The 14,966-nt window shown below is 41.0% G+C and overlaps 1 protein-coding gene across 11 annotated transcripts in view; it reads right to left on the reverse strand.

The window, feature by feature from the left end:
- LOC105838488 (homeobox protein 5) overlaps positions 1-14,966 on the reverse strand; it is a 289,536-nt gene that overhangs the window by 111,704 nt on the left and 162,866 nt on the right. For all 11 annotated transcript variants that reach the window (XM_036284302.1, XM_036284303.1, XM_036284301.1 and 8 more), the window contains one exon: positions 4,938-5,028. In XM_036284302.1, coding sequence (XP_036140195.1) covers positions 4,938-5,028 — 91 coding nt within the window. The remainder of the gene's footprint in view (positions 1-4,937; positions 5,029-14,966) is intronic.

Consider the following 14,966-nt stretch of genomic DNA (forward strand, 5'->3'; position numbering starts at 1 on the left):
CTTCGCGGCGATATTAATCGAGCCGGACGTTCTCGGAGCTATCTCAATCTCCGGAAATATGGCGCCGCCAGAATAGTTCGTCATAGACGAGAGACGCTCGTCATACCGAAAAAAAAAACATGCACTTTCCGCAATCACAATTCATGCTAAAATATTATTTATACAAGGTACAAAAATAATTAATAAATTTAATAAAAATATTTAACTCTCTCTAAATTGAATCTTTTAGTTATTATCGATATGTCCAAATATCAGTTGTCAATTAAAACATGATCAATATACTAAATAGCAAGTCTTTTTTTAACAGATATAAAAAAGGCATATAGCTTACGTTATCTTTTTCTACCAATCGCCGAGATGTCCCAGAATATCGTGAGCACGAGCAACATCCTACAAAAAATTCAGTTCGCCGCCATCGAATCGCGGATATTTTTTTTTTAACGGCACCACCAAACTTTTTTGAGGGTTGCGGTCGTGGGGAAGTTGTATTGTTTATTCAGAAACATATCAGCGTCGGCGACTACAGCGGCGACGACGACGACCACGACGAACGGCCGCATCGGCGAAGAGGCGGACGAGAGCGAGAGGGCCGCGTGAATGGCGCTTCCGGTAGAATGAGGTCCGCAGGGTTCCGCAGACTCTCGCTTCCGGTCAGGACGGCGTCCTTGCTACCCCATCGAAAACGCGGGTCCGGATCTCCCTGCGCGTTCGTTCCACCGTTTCCCCCTTCTCTTCATACCCCTTCTCGCTCCCCCTTTCTGCCCGACGAGAAGTTCGCTCATCGGACCCACCGGCGTTCGTTAATTAAGATATCGATTCTTATTGTCCGCCGGCCGCCGAGTCGAGCGGACGTCCTGGCCGGCGCCTGATTTCACGCCCGCGTTAGGGGTTGCTCGTGTGCGCACCCGTTGTCGGTCACCCGCGACGAGGCAACCCCTCTATTCGCGCGCTTTTGTCGCTTTCGAAGCGTGGTAGATTCGCGATTCCGTAACGTACCGTATCGATTAATTGTTCGGCGTTGCGGATTCGTCTTCGCTTTCTTATCAGCGTCAACCGAAATGCATATAACGTTTGTTATCTTTTATTTTTTTTTAAATGTTGGATTATCATCAAATATAAATACTATATATGTTATATTGCATAAATACTATAGCAGAAGAACTGATTATATAAATTAATTACAGAATCTTTATAAAAAGGAAAAAAAATACATTATTTTGCACAAAATATAAAATAGTGAAACAATTAACTTTGAATAATTCGAAAGAAATGCCGACATAATGTTTCTGTTAGCAACTAATTTTAGTCTAGCAATTAATCTATTTAATCTGTTTTTACAATTGCACTCTATAAATATTATATTTATATTTTTAACTAGAAAAAAAGATTGCAATATATATATAAAAATTATCTTGTAAATATCATATCAAAATACTTCAAAATAGGTTTGTGTTACTTAACAAGTATGTCGCAAAGCGTATAAAAGTAGAACGAATTAGAGTGATAACCTGCTTCGAACATTTAAATAACGCGACGAAATTTTGCTACAAAAATCGAAGTCGAAATCTTGATATTTATCTACTTTCTTCAATAATGAATTTCTCGTAAACATCTCGATAAATTCTGACTTCGAGTCAAGCTGTTTTCAAGCGCAACAAAGTGTCCTTCATAAACGACAAAATCAAAAAACGTATCGAGTTATCATTTTCATAAACAAAATTTTCAAGCTATATTGTAACATATTATTCAATATATTAAATACTTGTCGGGCCAATCGAAATAACATGTGTTACTCGCTTATGCTTGGCATTACGCTCGATGGACTTTATGAGAATTTTCGACAGCTACTATCAATTTCGTGGTTTCATCCACTCGTTGACGGTGGCAACTCGACGTGCTACGTGCGCACATATGTAGAACGTCGAAGCCACAGGTGTCAGCAAGAGCAGTATTTTTCAGCGAGGCCCGTGGTGAGGGTGATAGAGCAAGAGAGAAAAGGGTAAAGAGCGCGCTAAGAGGAGCGAGCGGGAGAGAAATGGAGAGAATGAGAGTGCCATCGAGGTGGGAGGAAAACGAGAGAGGGACGTTTCACCGCGGCAGGGAAACGGCGGAGTGCCGGCACGCACGTTGAATCTGCTAAACGCTCTCGCTCGTGCGTGAAATGCCTCGATATCACTGTTTTATTTCGGCCCGTTCGTTCGTCGCCGTTCTCTCCCGCTTCTCCGCAATTCCGTCCTTTTTACCCCCAACCAAGCCAACCGGCCGGCGCGCAACCCTTTCTCTCTCGTCGCGCTCTCGTGCCCGTTCGTGCAGATTTGATGACCCTCCCGCTATGATTTGACGATGATTCAATTGTCCACGGCCAACTGAAATGAAGCACCTACAAGTTGAGCTTTTTCGCGGCCGGCTTTTCATTTAGTATCGCTCGACGCATTTCCGACGCGCGACAGTTGGAAAAGGACTATTGGTTTAACCCTGGTGAAGGTACGAGAAATATTAACGAACTCTTCTGTCTGCAATATAGCAAAAGCATCTGCGTTTTATTAACCGTACACATTTGACTAAAACGAAATATATGATAAATTATAATCAAACAATTTTTATGTATTAATTTTTGTAATAATAATAAAACAAATCATATACGCAGAGAAAAAAAAAAGAAAAAATATAAAAGTAAGATATAATTATTACAGAAAGACTCAACATCATGTGCATATTAATACAATTAATATATAAAATGTTATCTTTTTTACGTTAATAAATTCGGAAAATGTTAAAAAATTTGTTAATGTTCCAAAACGCGATATTGCCACAAAATCGCGGGCTCGATAAGTCGATAAATCGCGGAGTGGCCCGTTCGGCCAATTTAATTAATAATTATCGACTCGAAGAGGAGCGCCCGGCACAATGGCGATACTTCCTTGGCGTAATCCTCCGAAGATTAACGAGCCCGTACCAGAAGGGACCGCTCTCCACCGCCACCCGTCGCCCGACCCTCCTCTCGCCCCCCTTCTGTGCGCTATATCGTCCTCTCTTACAGCCGCAAGACGCCATGGCGCGCCTTGCGGTGGTTGCGGCAAGAACCCTCGCCGTACCCGCATTAACGCAATTATGAATTTGTCGCGTTGGGATCTGACAATACAAGATGTCGCACAGCCATTCTCCCGCCACACCTTCCCACCCAGCCGGAGACCCTTAGCCTGGCTTTCCTCGTTTACACTAAAACCGATTTTGCGGACTATATGGATCGAGACGACGTGACATAAATGCAATTTGCTAGGCCACGTGGACAGCCGCGCGCGATAATATAAAGAACGCCAGTTATTATTGCGACACACGCGTTAATAGATCGTCGCGATCAATCAAACGCGGTTTTATTCCGAAAATAAATTAAGGTAGTTGCGGTGTATTTTAAAATTTATTTTTTAAAAACAGTTTGAGAATGCTATAACTCTAAAGACATTGTGCTGCCGTTTAAAAAGCTGATCAACGTGTTATGCGATATTGATTTATATATGCGAAGCACGATATACATTGTGGCCCTTCAAGCTACGAAGTAACATTAGCAGATACAACTTTCGGCCGCGTGGCTCTTTACTCGCCATTTGTCGCGCGCCGTGCTGAATGTCCAAGAAATATTCTCAGGGCGCTTCGCCTCGTCGTCTCTCCCTCCCGAATCAATATCCAATGTATTTCGTGCGCCCACCTTGTTAGCCGTGCCGCTCGTTTTGCGGCGCGGGAAGCGAGTGTAGTTTCGGCGGCCCTAAGTTAGTTTCGAACGGTCCCGTAGCAATAGCAGTAGCAGGCTGCTCTCTCACCTTCTCTCTTTCTCTCGTCTTCTCTCCTCTCTCTTTCTGCACTCTCTCTCTCTCTCTCTCTTTCTCTCTGATATCGTGTGGTAAAGTGCGACAGACGGGACGAGAGGATCGTTGCGGCTCGCCGCAGGCGACTGCTGCGACCTGCTCTCCTCAGCGACAAATTCCTTCTCTCGGCTCGACCGCTTCGCCCCCGGTTCTCCTCGCTCTTGCACGTCTCCACGTTCTACCCGTACACCGCTCGGAGAGCCGCGTCTCTCGACTTCTCCGCTTATCCTCTTGTAGAACGCGCAAGAAAATCAATCAGCATGGCCCGGTTTGGCGCGAGGATTCCGACGGGCTTTCTCTCAGCCCGGATTCGGGAAAGGGCCACGAGAGCGCCGGCAAGGGTGATTCTAAACATCAAGGAGGTAGAGAGAGAGAGACTGCCTAGTCAGCCCTTAATATCGTGAGAGCCGGATCCGCGCAAACAAGCCACCGTAACCTCCGGTTAAGCGCAGGCCAGCCATCCGGTCAGACCAGTGTCGGTCCGACCGCTGCTGGCCCTATTATCGCTAACTAATAAAGGGCCTAATTGAAACGCCGGGCTTTTGTTTCCAGTACTCGAACGCCGCTCGCCTTTCTGAAAGCGCTAGACCCGAGCGTTTGACCGGCTCTTGAGGTTCCAACAATACAGATCGGAATTCAGTAGCAAAGTGGATTTACGAAAATCGATGCCTTAGTCAAAGAGACTTTTGATTCCATCTTTTATATGTACTATATATGTGTGTGTACATTTATTTATTTATAATTATCTTAATTATTATCACATATAATGTATAATGTAATAAATAAAGATCTCATGACAACTTCACGCCTAACATTTCTTTGGTGCATCAAGATGCATCTTCTTACGAGAAAAGAAAATATAATAGATTGTTCGGATATTAAGCAATAAAATTGCACGTGCACCGAAAGTTTCGCGAGAATGATGAAAAACCGGCCAGGACCATTCTAGCGAATGATATTGCGCGATAAATCATTTGGTCACAAAAATATGAGAGAGAAAGAGAGAGCGAGGAAGAGAAATAAAGGAAGAAAGAACGGTTCGCGTGTTGCAAAAATAGTAATGTAAAAACTTACCTTGTTGGCGTGCGGTTGGACTGACTGTTCGTGAGAGAGACTGCTGCAAATCGGCCGAGAAGGCAGCCTGCCGTGTTTTGCTCAGATATAACTGCAAAAGGAAACGAATTACGTGAAATTATTCCTCCGACGTCAATCCTAATTTATAAGCGAAGCATTTCTTTAATTGCTTGTACTATATTAAGAACGAATTTTATAATATAGGAAGACAGATGTGTCGTGACTAAAGTCAAACCTAAGTACGCTATTTTAAATTATAAAAAGAGTGAATAATTCACTCGTAAGCAGCAAACGACAACGTTCGAATCCATTATTGTGATAGTTACCCGGACATTGTAAATGAAATGTCATTTCGTAAAAATATCATTTTTCATGTAAAAAAAAAAGAAACAAATTTTGCGTAATGTTTAATTCAACACGCAACGATAAAATATAAATCATGACGCGTGCAAGTAGAAATTGGAACAAATATTTTATTTTCTATTTATGTATGACAAGACATCATAATTTTTATTCTATTTTGTCTACTTATTACACACACACACACACACACACACACACACTTGTATAAATATCCATAATTATCAAAAAGTGATATACTTTATGTTATTGGTACTTATAAAAAATTCCACTTCTCATGCTTGTAATACATCGTATAATTAATATTAAAATTAATAATAAAATGACCACTGTCGCCTCAAAATTCAATTAATTAACATGCACAATTATAATTATTGGAAAGAGACACAACGCGTACTCGCAGTTGTCCGAGGTTCGTCCTCGGTGAGGACTGGAATCGCGGCCCTATCGGAGAAATTTGGCATCCCGATCACGTGCTGAAGCCAAGACATCCCCTTTAATATTAGGACCAAATCGGACTGACTCGCTTCGGTATAAAATAAAGGGCTGACATGCGAGCACAGCGGGAGAGCCGAGCCAAGCCGAGGGAGAAACCGAAGCGGGATAGAGCTCCGTGAGAGTAACGGAGAGAGGCGTGGAAGACAGGCGAGGGAAGGGTGGCTTCACCACCGCGGTGAGGGATGACTGAGCGAGTCGGTTAAACGGGCGTCTTCTTTCATAAATTTGGAGGGCGCCCCCGGATAAAGGTTTAGAATAAATCGTTCGGCCTGTTATCCACTCCGACGTCGGCGGATAACGCCAGACGAGAGCGACCCCGGATGGCTCAACAATCCCTCCTCAGCCTTCCCGCATGATCACACGTTGTACCGCGTTGTACGCGTATTTTGCACGTTTACTATCTACCGTGAAAAATTTCCATTCGTCGATACAATATTCTTTAATTTTGCGCCAAGGCAAACAAAAAATATTTAATATCCTGTGAATAATTTGATAAAAAGACTTGTAGAATATACAAAAAGGTTCGCGTATTCTTTCGTAGCTGAGCAGACTATATAATGGATTTAATAATAAAAATAAAAATATGTCTTTCGCAAATATTTATACCACATTTTATAAAATATATCGTAATACAATTTATGAAAAATTACAAACAATATTTAAAACAAAGAAACTAGAAAGAAATAATATAGCAGAAATGTGTACGCGCGTTGTATACGGTAACTTACTACACGCAAGACCGACTCTCTAAAATGGCAAACGTAATATGAAAGTTCAGGCGGGGGTGGCTAGAATGCTCATAAATACATCCTCGAAGATCGCACAAATCGCTCGTTCAAGGCCAATCCCCTTCGACGTTCCCTGCAAGAGATACGGGAGGAAGAACCCTTCTTCGACCCGCGTAGAAATACGCACGGCGATATGCCGAGTATATGCGAGTTACATGCACGCATACGTGTAACGTACACGAACGCAGGGTCCGAATGTATCATAGTGCAAAAGAAGGAAAATGATGGAAAAGGAAGGCTAGAACGAGTGAACGAGGCGAGAGCAACGAAGAAAAAGAGTGAGAGACGTGGAGGCCAAACCAGGCAGAAAGCCAGTCCAATTTCTCAAACCTGTCCAATCTGTGTCGTATGCAAAATCAATCACGCTCTACCCTGCTACACCGTCCTCCCCAGGAGCCTGGGGGCCCCACAATTTTCAAATCCATCCGTAGCCGCGCGGTAATCCAACTCTTGGAGCGAAACTTCTCGCCGATCTAAGACAGAATCCTACTATCGAAGCATCTTTTTCGCTCTATTTCGCCTTTCTGAACGACCTATCGAGTACATCATACATACACATGCGCTCGACATATACACACGTGTGAATATTTCAAATATAAATATATGGATATGTTCGTTTTTTAATAGATCAACAATAAATAAATATTGAAGTTTGGAAATCAAAATTTTGTCTCATGTTGTATTTTTAAATTTTAAGAAATGTTTGCTTCTTCAACATTTGATAGACAAGAATATTAATGATAAGAGCAATAATTAACGGTAACACAATTTTATAAATAATAATTTTTAGACTGTAAAATGTTATAACATAGAGATATGTAATATATAACGTAAATTATTTTAAATTATAAGAGGTATATTATTATAAAAATCTCTCTGTATCTCTCTCTCTCTCTCTAACAGAATGTATATCAACGAAAGAATAATATCCTTTGAAGCTGTATTGAGATGCACCCGTAACTCCGGTCAACGTTATAAAGTTTATATTGAGCCTTTGAATCACGGTAATAATATCATCGAGTGTGCTCAAAAGGCGAGCCGCGACGCGGAGGAAGACATTTTAAAAAGTAAAATTCAGAAAGTCATTAGGAACTATCGACGTATCGGACGTTTGTTTCGCCGTCCCGTCCATTGATATGCATTACCTTCGATCGGCAGCCGCGATCATTAAAGGGATCTAAGGGCGCTCTGTAAGGGTTTCAAGGCCGGGTGACCGCCTCGAAAAAGTAATTTGTCCTTTGGGGCACGAACTTCAAAGTGCACGCGGGACATTCGTCCCGCGTGCGGGCATGCTACAACAAGCGGCATTCTACTTGCGCCCCTTTCTACTTGGCGCCACTGATCAGACTTGCTGATTTTTGCCGTCGCAACGTCGGCGTGGACCTTGTCCACCGACGCCCGTCAAGGGCCCCGGCTGTCGGAGCTCTCAGCCCCGAGAAGACGGAGAGAAGCGGGAGCGCGCCATGAGGGGTGCGAAGAGTTTAGCATACGCATTTTGTACATTGAAATCTCGACACGTTCGTCCAACTTTAAATTGAAACTCGCCCGACGCCCGCATCGTCTCTCGTCGCATCGATACTCGTTGCCGTCACCGTCGTCATCATCATCGTCGTTGTTTCGCGGAATATTGTTGCATTGATATTAGAAGGTTTCGATCCAAGCGAGAAAAATTCTTTATGCGTGCCTGTATGGGAGAATGAAGCAAATCTAATCTTTTCAAAAAATAAATTGAATTATTAATAAGAAAAGCACAACTATTAAAGTCAAACCTTATTCAATCATAGTTACATCTTTATGCCAATTATTACTTGTGTAATATTATATACCTTTTCATGTTCATGCGTGTATTTTTCAATAACAAATTCTTTACTGCATTTAAAAAAGGGATAACAAATATTTATTGACATCATTATCATTAAATTATCAATTTAATAACACGAATAAATTTTTTAAATATAAATTATAAAATAATATAAAAACAAAAAAGTTATCTTTCATGTCCGCATTAATCTTTTCACTAAAACGTCTAAATAACTACATTTTTTTCACAAAAAATATTCAGAATATTAAACAACATTTAGAAAAATAAAATTACTTTAATTTAAAATTTCACTTTTATAACATTAAGAAACGTTAATTAAAAAAGACAAAAATTTTTCCAAGAAATATAACATAAAAAAAAATCTAATAAAGAGAAATTTAAGAGTAAGGACAATAAAGAAAGCTGATGCCTGATGATTAATGTTATTAATTAAGATATTTTCACAAAATAATTACTTATACATGCTGAAGATACGGAAATTATTATATGTCGTTACGATGAGCATGTATACTTGCATGGCCATTTTCGCACGATACAGTTTAAATGACGTCATATATTATGATTTCCCAGGCTGATACGACATAATAAATGCTGATGTAATGACACGAAATAATCGACATCGCCACAGCGAGTTTTCAAATCTTGTCGCGTAACATTACGCTAAGGAATGATAGTGAGAGATTGTGCATTTTTAATTAAATAATACTAATCACAGAAGGCAACCCTCCTGCGTAGGCAAATCTCATCTCGTTCTTTTCCTGGACCATCCCCCCTCGCACAGTCTCTATCTTTTACTTCGTCTTGCCAAGCTTCTCCTCTTCTTTGGACCCGCGAATCGTCTCTTTTAGACTTCGAATTGTAATTAACATTTGGTTCTCCCATTAGTGTAATTAAAGTGCCATTCCATAATCTAGGAGGCCGAGAGAAGAGAGGGGCACCTTATCTTTCAGACTTCAGCCCCGGCTGCGGGGGTCGTTTTAACCCCCGCTGGGCGCCTCCAGCCCCTTTCCGGGTCTACGCCAACCGTCGGTTGCCCGTAGTTTCCTTCGGTGATAACTCCTTTCCGCGAAAGGACTCCCTCCCCCTCGTCGGTGGGAGAGAAAGAGAATCGCGACAGGGAAAAGAAAAACGGTGATTAAAACGTTTGGAAATCCGATATCGTATCTCCGTGTGCCGAGTCGTCTATTCGAGATCGCGCGTACGCAAACCGATTTCACGATTTTCGTTTTCTTAAAAGAGAGAACTTAACATTATCAGATATTTAAAGCGAACGGCTCAACTTATATAAAATATACAGAGTGAACACTATATTCTTTGTATATCTTCATATTTGTAAGATTTGTAATATTTTACGAAAACTACAAAGAATGACATTGTATATATTTAATATGTTTGTCAAAATGTATTTAATAATTTCCACAATATAGCCCGAAAGATATTCTACGATAAAGAATAATGTAGAATGCAAAAGATATTTCATGAAGATAATCAGAGAAAGATATTTCTAGATTGGATTTACCGAGTCACACGAGGTCAGACAAAACGATAAAGATAAACGGCGAGATGAAGAGAATGAGAGCCAGCAGTAGTAAAATAAAGAAAAGTAAAGAGAGATAAGAAAAGAGCTACCTACGTTGACATTTTCCGGTGGTTGAGTTAATAATGCGCGCGGCACATAACCGCATTGGGCAATGAATTCACAAAGTGCCATCATAAAGAGGCACGGATGTGTTTATTCGGAAATTTGCCTTTTTCTGCCGTTTTTCCCCACTCGACCCGGATGCCATGAGATTTTTATCTTATTTTTCGACGATCCCGCCTGGGGATTTATATACTTTCGGCTCTGGATCGAAGAGGAGGGTATGTGAGCGACAGAAGAAAACAGAGGGTGGAGAGAGACGAGTAGACGAAGAAGTAGAAAGAATCACGATGCAATTATTTTCGTTCCAGCTCGTGAACGGATTTTAAGGCCGTCCGGCTTCGATCGCTAGACCGAAGAGAAAAAGAAGGAGAGCTGAAGGCCAGAAAGAAGGATTAACCTCGTCAAGTGGGAGAGTCCGTGACAAAGACGTTAAAGTGGTCGAAGGGGATGAGATATATCGTTCCGAAATCTGGGGTGAAACGCTCACATCGTCGAGCATCATGGGACAGCGAGACACTAATGGCATTTTTATTATTTCTCTCTGGAGCCCCGGAGTAATGGGGCGCCTGTATGGTCCATTGGACGCGTGACAGAGTTGACAGCTTCTCACCTTTTCTACGTCTTTCTACGACACGATGATTTCCTGAGACGTAAGCGTGAAAGAAGCCGTGCAACTTGTATCTGAACTGACAACTTCCCTTTACATTATTATAATCCAAACTCTAATCAATTTCTTTTAGTATATATTAATTTCTAATATTTATTCCTTGCAGCCATGTGCAAGACAAATTTATTAAATTACTTGAATTAAATTTATTAGAGTTGTATCTTTTTAAATATTACCATTTTTTTACATCGAATTTTAGTCGCAAATGTAATAAAATTTTTCTGTCAGTGTATATGTATGTATGCATTTAAATATCTAATACATTATACATTTATCAAAAAGAATGCAAATAATTTTACAATATATATTAGCAAAGTATATTCGTCTGCAGTTATTTTCAAAATATCTGACGCTGCAGGATCGCAAATCATAAGTAGCTCGCCGCAATGTACGAGCCATTGCCGTCCCACGTACCCACGAAGCCGTTGGGCTTGTTGGGTTTTGATGAATGAGCCTCACATAAAGCTGAAGTATGGTAAAAGCCGCCGTGGCTACCGCCGTAATATTCTACCCTGGGAGCTTTTAGAATCGCTAATGACTAATGGCACCAAAGGAACCCCCTCCGATGGATGTTGCCTCGGTTCACGGATTAGCGTTTCGTGTGATTCCATCTCGAAATTTTTGATCTCGTCATTCAAAGACACAGACCCGCATCTTGCTGATGCGATCTCTTCATTTGCCTTTGTTCTTTCATATAATATAATTTCCTTTTTGATTTGTCGTTCAACATTTAATACAAAGTTATTTTAAAATATTAACAATATTACATGAAACAGTATGTAAGTACTAAACAGGTTTTTTTTAGAATAATAATAATAACCTTAATAATACCTTTAAAATAACAAATATTTAAATATATATGAATTGTAAAACATATTAATTATTTTTTATGTTAACTTGGAAACCAATAAAAAAGAGCTACTACAATTAGCGTTTCGAATTAATCATAACACATTAAAAGTTAAATATAAGTTGTATATTTTTTAGGTATTTCAGAGTTTAATTATTAATATTCATTTTTTGTATATATTATACTTTTTTCTCTTCTAATATAATTTTGATTTTAATTTTTTTTTCTCAAAATAAAACACAGTATTTTCAACGTCATACAAATATCACACATGCATGTCAGATACTATCGGCAGTTTCATCGGTGAGAAGTTAGGGTTCGCTCAAGTATTATGAGCAACCACGAAATAGGCAGCAAGCTTAGATGAAGCTTACGATTGCTCGTGGACCGAATGGCTAACGAGGAGGAAACGATGAGAGATCCTGCAGGAGAAGGAAAAAGCAAGACATAACGGATGCCAGAGGGGTTGCCAGGTCCAGAGGTGTAGATCGGAGCAGGGGTAACGAAAGGGGGAACCAAAAAGTACTTTAATATACGGCAATCCCCTTGGCTTGGAGCTCGCAAACTCGAACCGAGCTGCTCTCCACCGTCCACCTCTCGTTTCGTCGCCACGTGGCTTCCGATGAAATTTGGCGTCTTCCACATGAGCCGCCTTTGATGCCCGTTACTCCCATTCTAATTGCGGAAACCTGTCGCAATCGGCTTGCAAAAGTCGCACAAAATGAAAATCATGCAGAATCGCGCGAATATGTGATTCTACATGCAACAGTTGAAATAATTTCTAGCAAATACAATAAAAGTTATTTTTTACACAACTGTCTTAACTGTGCCGTGTTAATATCTCATGTCAGAAATATTTCTGTAGCTAAAAAATCTTGACATTACTAAAATCTAATTGCAGATAGAGAAAGATGATGCGAAATCGCAAAATTGTGTGAACGCACATGTGGCTGCCTGAAAAGGAGCTAAGTACGAAGCTAATCTGTTTATCCTGAATAATGGAAGTAAATGAAGGACTCTATACAGAGTGAAGCGGGCCAATAATTGAGAAGCGGCGGGGACAGAGAAGCACCAATCCGCTCGCTCGTTCTTTCTTCTCTTTTCCTTGCCAGCTGATCACGCTTCTCCGCGGTTAAGTCCCACGAGAATCCAACACCAATGAGGAACTATTTCGTGAGCGAACCAGTCATTTATCCTTTTATTGAGCTCCCTATTTCTGTCGAACGACGGACTTTAACGAGTGACGACTTCTTGCCGGCGAACAAATGCCGACGAAAAAATTAGCTCTCACTTGCAACACTCTCTTGTAACGATTTTAACGTTTTGCAAAAGAAAAATAAGTGCAATCTAATTGTATCTATAGCAACGAGAGAGATACGCAAACTTTTTTTCCGTATCTTGAATAACCGTTTTTGCAGCGTGCTCTCATTAATTTGCTGCTCCGAATCTCACGTAGACTTTCCTAACAAGATTTACCGCTAATCACCGTCAAGAAACCATTCGCGTGTAATTTGTTTATACTCCGACCATACTCACCCAGCCATAACTCCTTGACCCTATCCCGCCCTTCGTTCTGCGAACGTTCACGTGCGGCGCCAGAACCTTGTCGATTATCGCGTCTGCCCTAAGAGATTTCCTTGGAGGAAATCAAAATTACGACATTCTGCACGGGATCGTATCCACGCAAGCATAATTATGAGAAAGCCCTGCGAGCTGTGTGACTACTTTAAATGTATCGACAAAACCTCGTATTTTTACGTACTTCTATTTTAAAAATGACAAATTTTGTTTCTCGATGCTGATTAAGGTTAAAAATTTAGTGCTTTATCTTCATCAAGAAATCTTCTTAAAAAATTTGAGATATTTTTATTTCGCCCCAAACATTTATTGCTCACAAATGCTTAGCTGGAATCGTCGCGGTTATTGCGCATTGTCACGTCGGAATACATTTTCGCGACGCCTTCGCAAAGACGTCTGTCAGACGCTAACTGAAGCTGTTGCAAGGTATTGGGAACGGGATCCCGGCCTTCTCTTTAACCCGCGGCGGGGCGTAAACGGCGTAAAAGCGGCACCACCCCCTTATCTACATATCAAAAAGGCAATCCGGGGAACTCGCTTATGTAAACGGCGTGGGTGGCCCCGTGTCCCGACCGGGGATGAAAAGAATTTCGAAATCCGCGCGCTAATAAACCTGCTCTCTGGCACCGCGACGACTGCCGTCGAGGGAGGCCCTGACGAGGTATTCGTGGGGTTAAGCTCTTTAAGCCGCGGATTAAGCGAGGTGGCACGAGAATTTAAAGTTCTGTCAGGCCGACGAGGCTCGAGCGAACTCCGGCACGTATATCGCGTAAATACAGAAATCGCAATCAGAAATACATTAACTTCCGAAGGATCATATACATGTCCCCAAGGAAATACTAATTTCCTCAAAATTTTCTAAAACATCTTTGGAAAAATCCAGACATTTTCTAAACTAACGTATTTTTGTTATTTTGGATCAAATTAAGATTAAAATTTTATTTCACAAGAATCGCGAAAAAATTGACCCCCAAAAATCTCTGAAATTACGCACTATACATATACTCTATCTCATTAAAATAAATACTGAAGAAAAATTTTTTTAAAGAGCCTACATTAATGCAATTGGGAGATGTAAAAAGTTTGAAATTCGTTTAGTACACCCTCGTAATGTATCACTTTTCTCTTTCTCTTTCATAGAGATAATAAGGTATTTAAAAATAATTAAGGCTAACAATAATACACGCACGATATTTTTTTAGCTCGGCCCACGGCGAACCCACCGAATCCTCGACCTATGAAAACGTCAGGGACCAGCAATCACGGCGGAAAGAATTTAATCAGCTCAAGGACCAGCGAGCATTTCCAGGCGAGAGAATTCTCCAGCCTCCTCGCCTCTCAACTCACCTTCGATCCATTCCCATACCCCATGGTGCTGAGAGGATAGGTATATCCCTCTTTCATGCTACCAACTCTCGCCTCTAATTCGAGCGTTCGTCAGGCTGCACACACGAGCCATTATGTGACCGGTTCTCATTAGCATTTAATGCCGGCGAAACTTTGATTTGCCAGCGGTCGGAGAGGCCGTCTCTCCACTCGTACCGATTACAATTTCCGCCAAATTCGCGAGCGTACCTTATGAAGCTCTCTCACTCTTGCCGGTCATGGCGGCTGATTTCGAGTAACTATTATTTCGTTCAAAAGGGTTCCGAAATCGGAAAGACTGGACTTAAGCAAAGTAGATATTCATTAGTCGCTTAATTGGAGACTAACCTTCGCTCTTACCGCGACGTCGTTCCTGTGATTTCCCATGATTTATTCAAGCACTTTGTGTAGCTATTATACTATAAACACGCGCGAAATGCAATAATTAAATATAGACCG

Source organism: Monomorium pharaonis, chromosome 3 (genome assembly GCF_013373865.1).
Source record: "Monomorium pharaonis isolate MP-MQ-018 chromosome 3, ASM1337386v2, whole genome shotgun sequence".
NCBI lineage: Eukaryota > Metazoa > Arthropoda > Insecta > Hymenoptera > Formicidae > Monomorium > Monomorium pharaonis.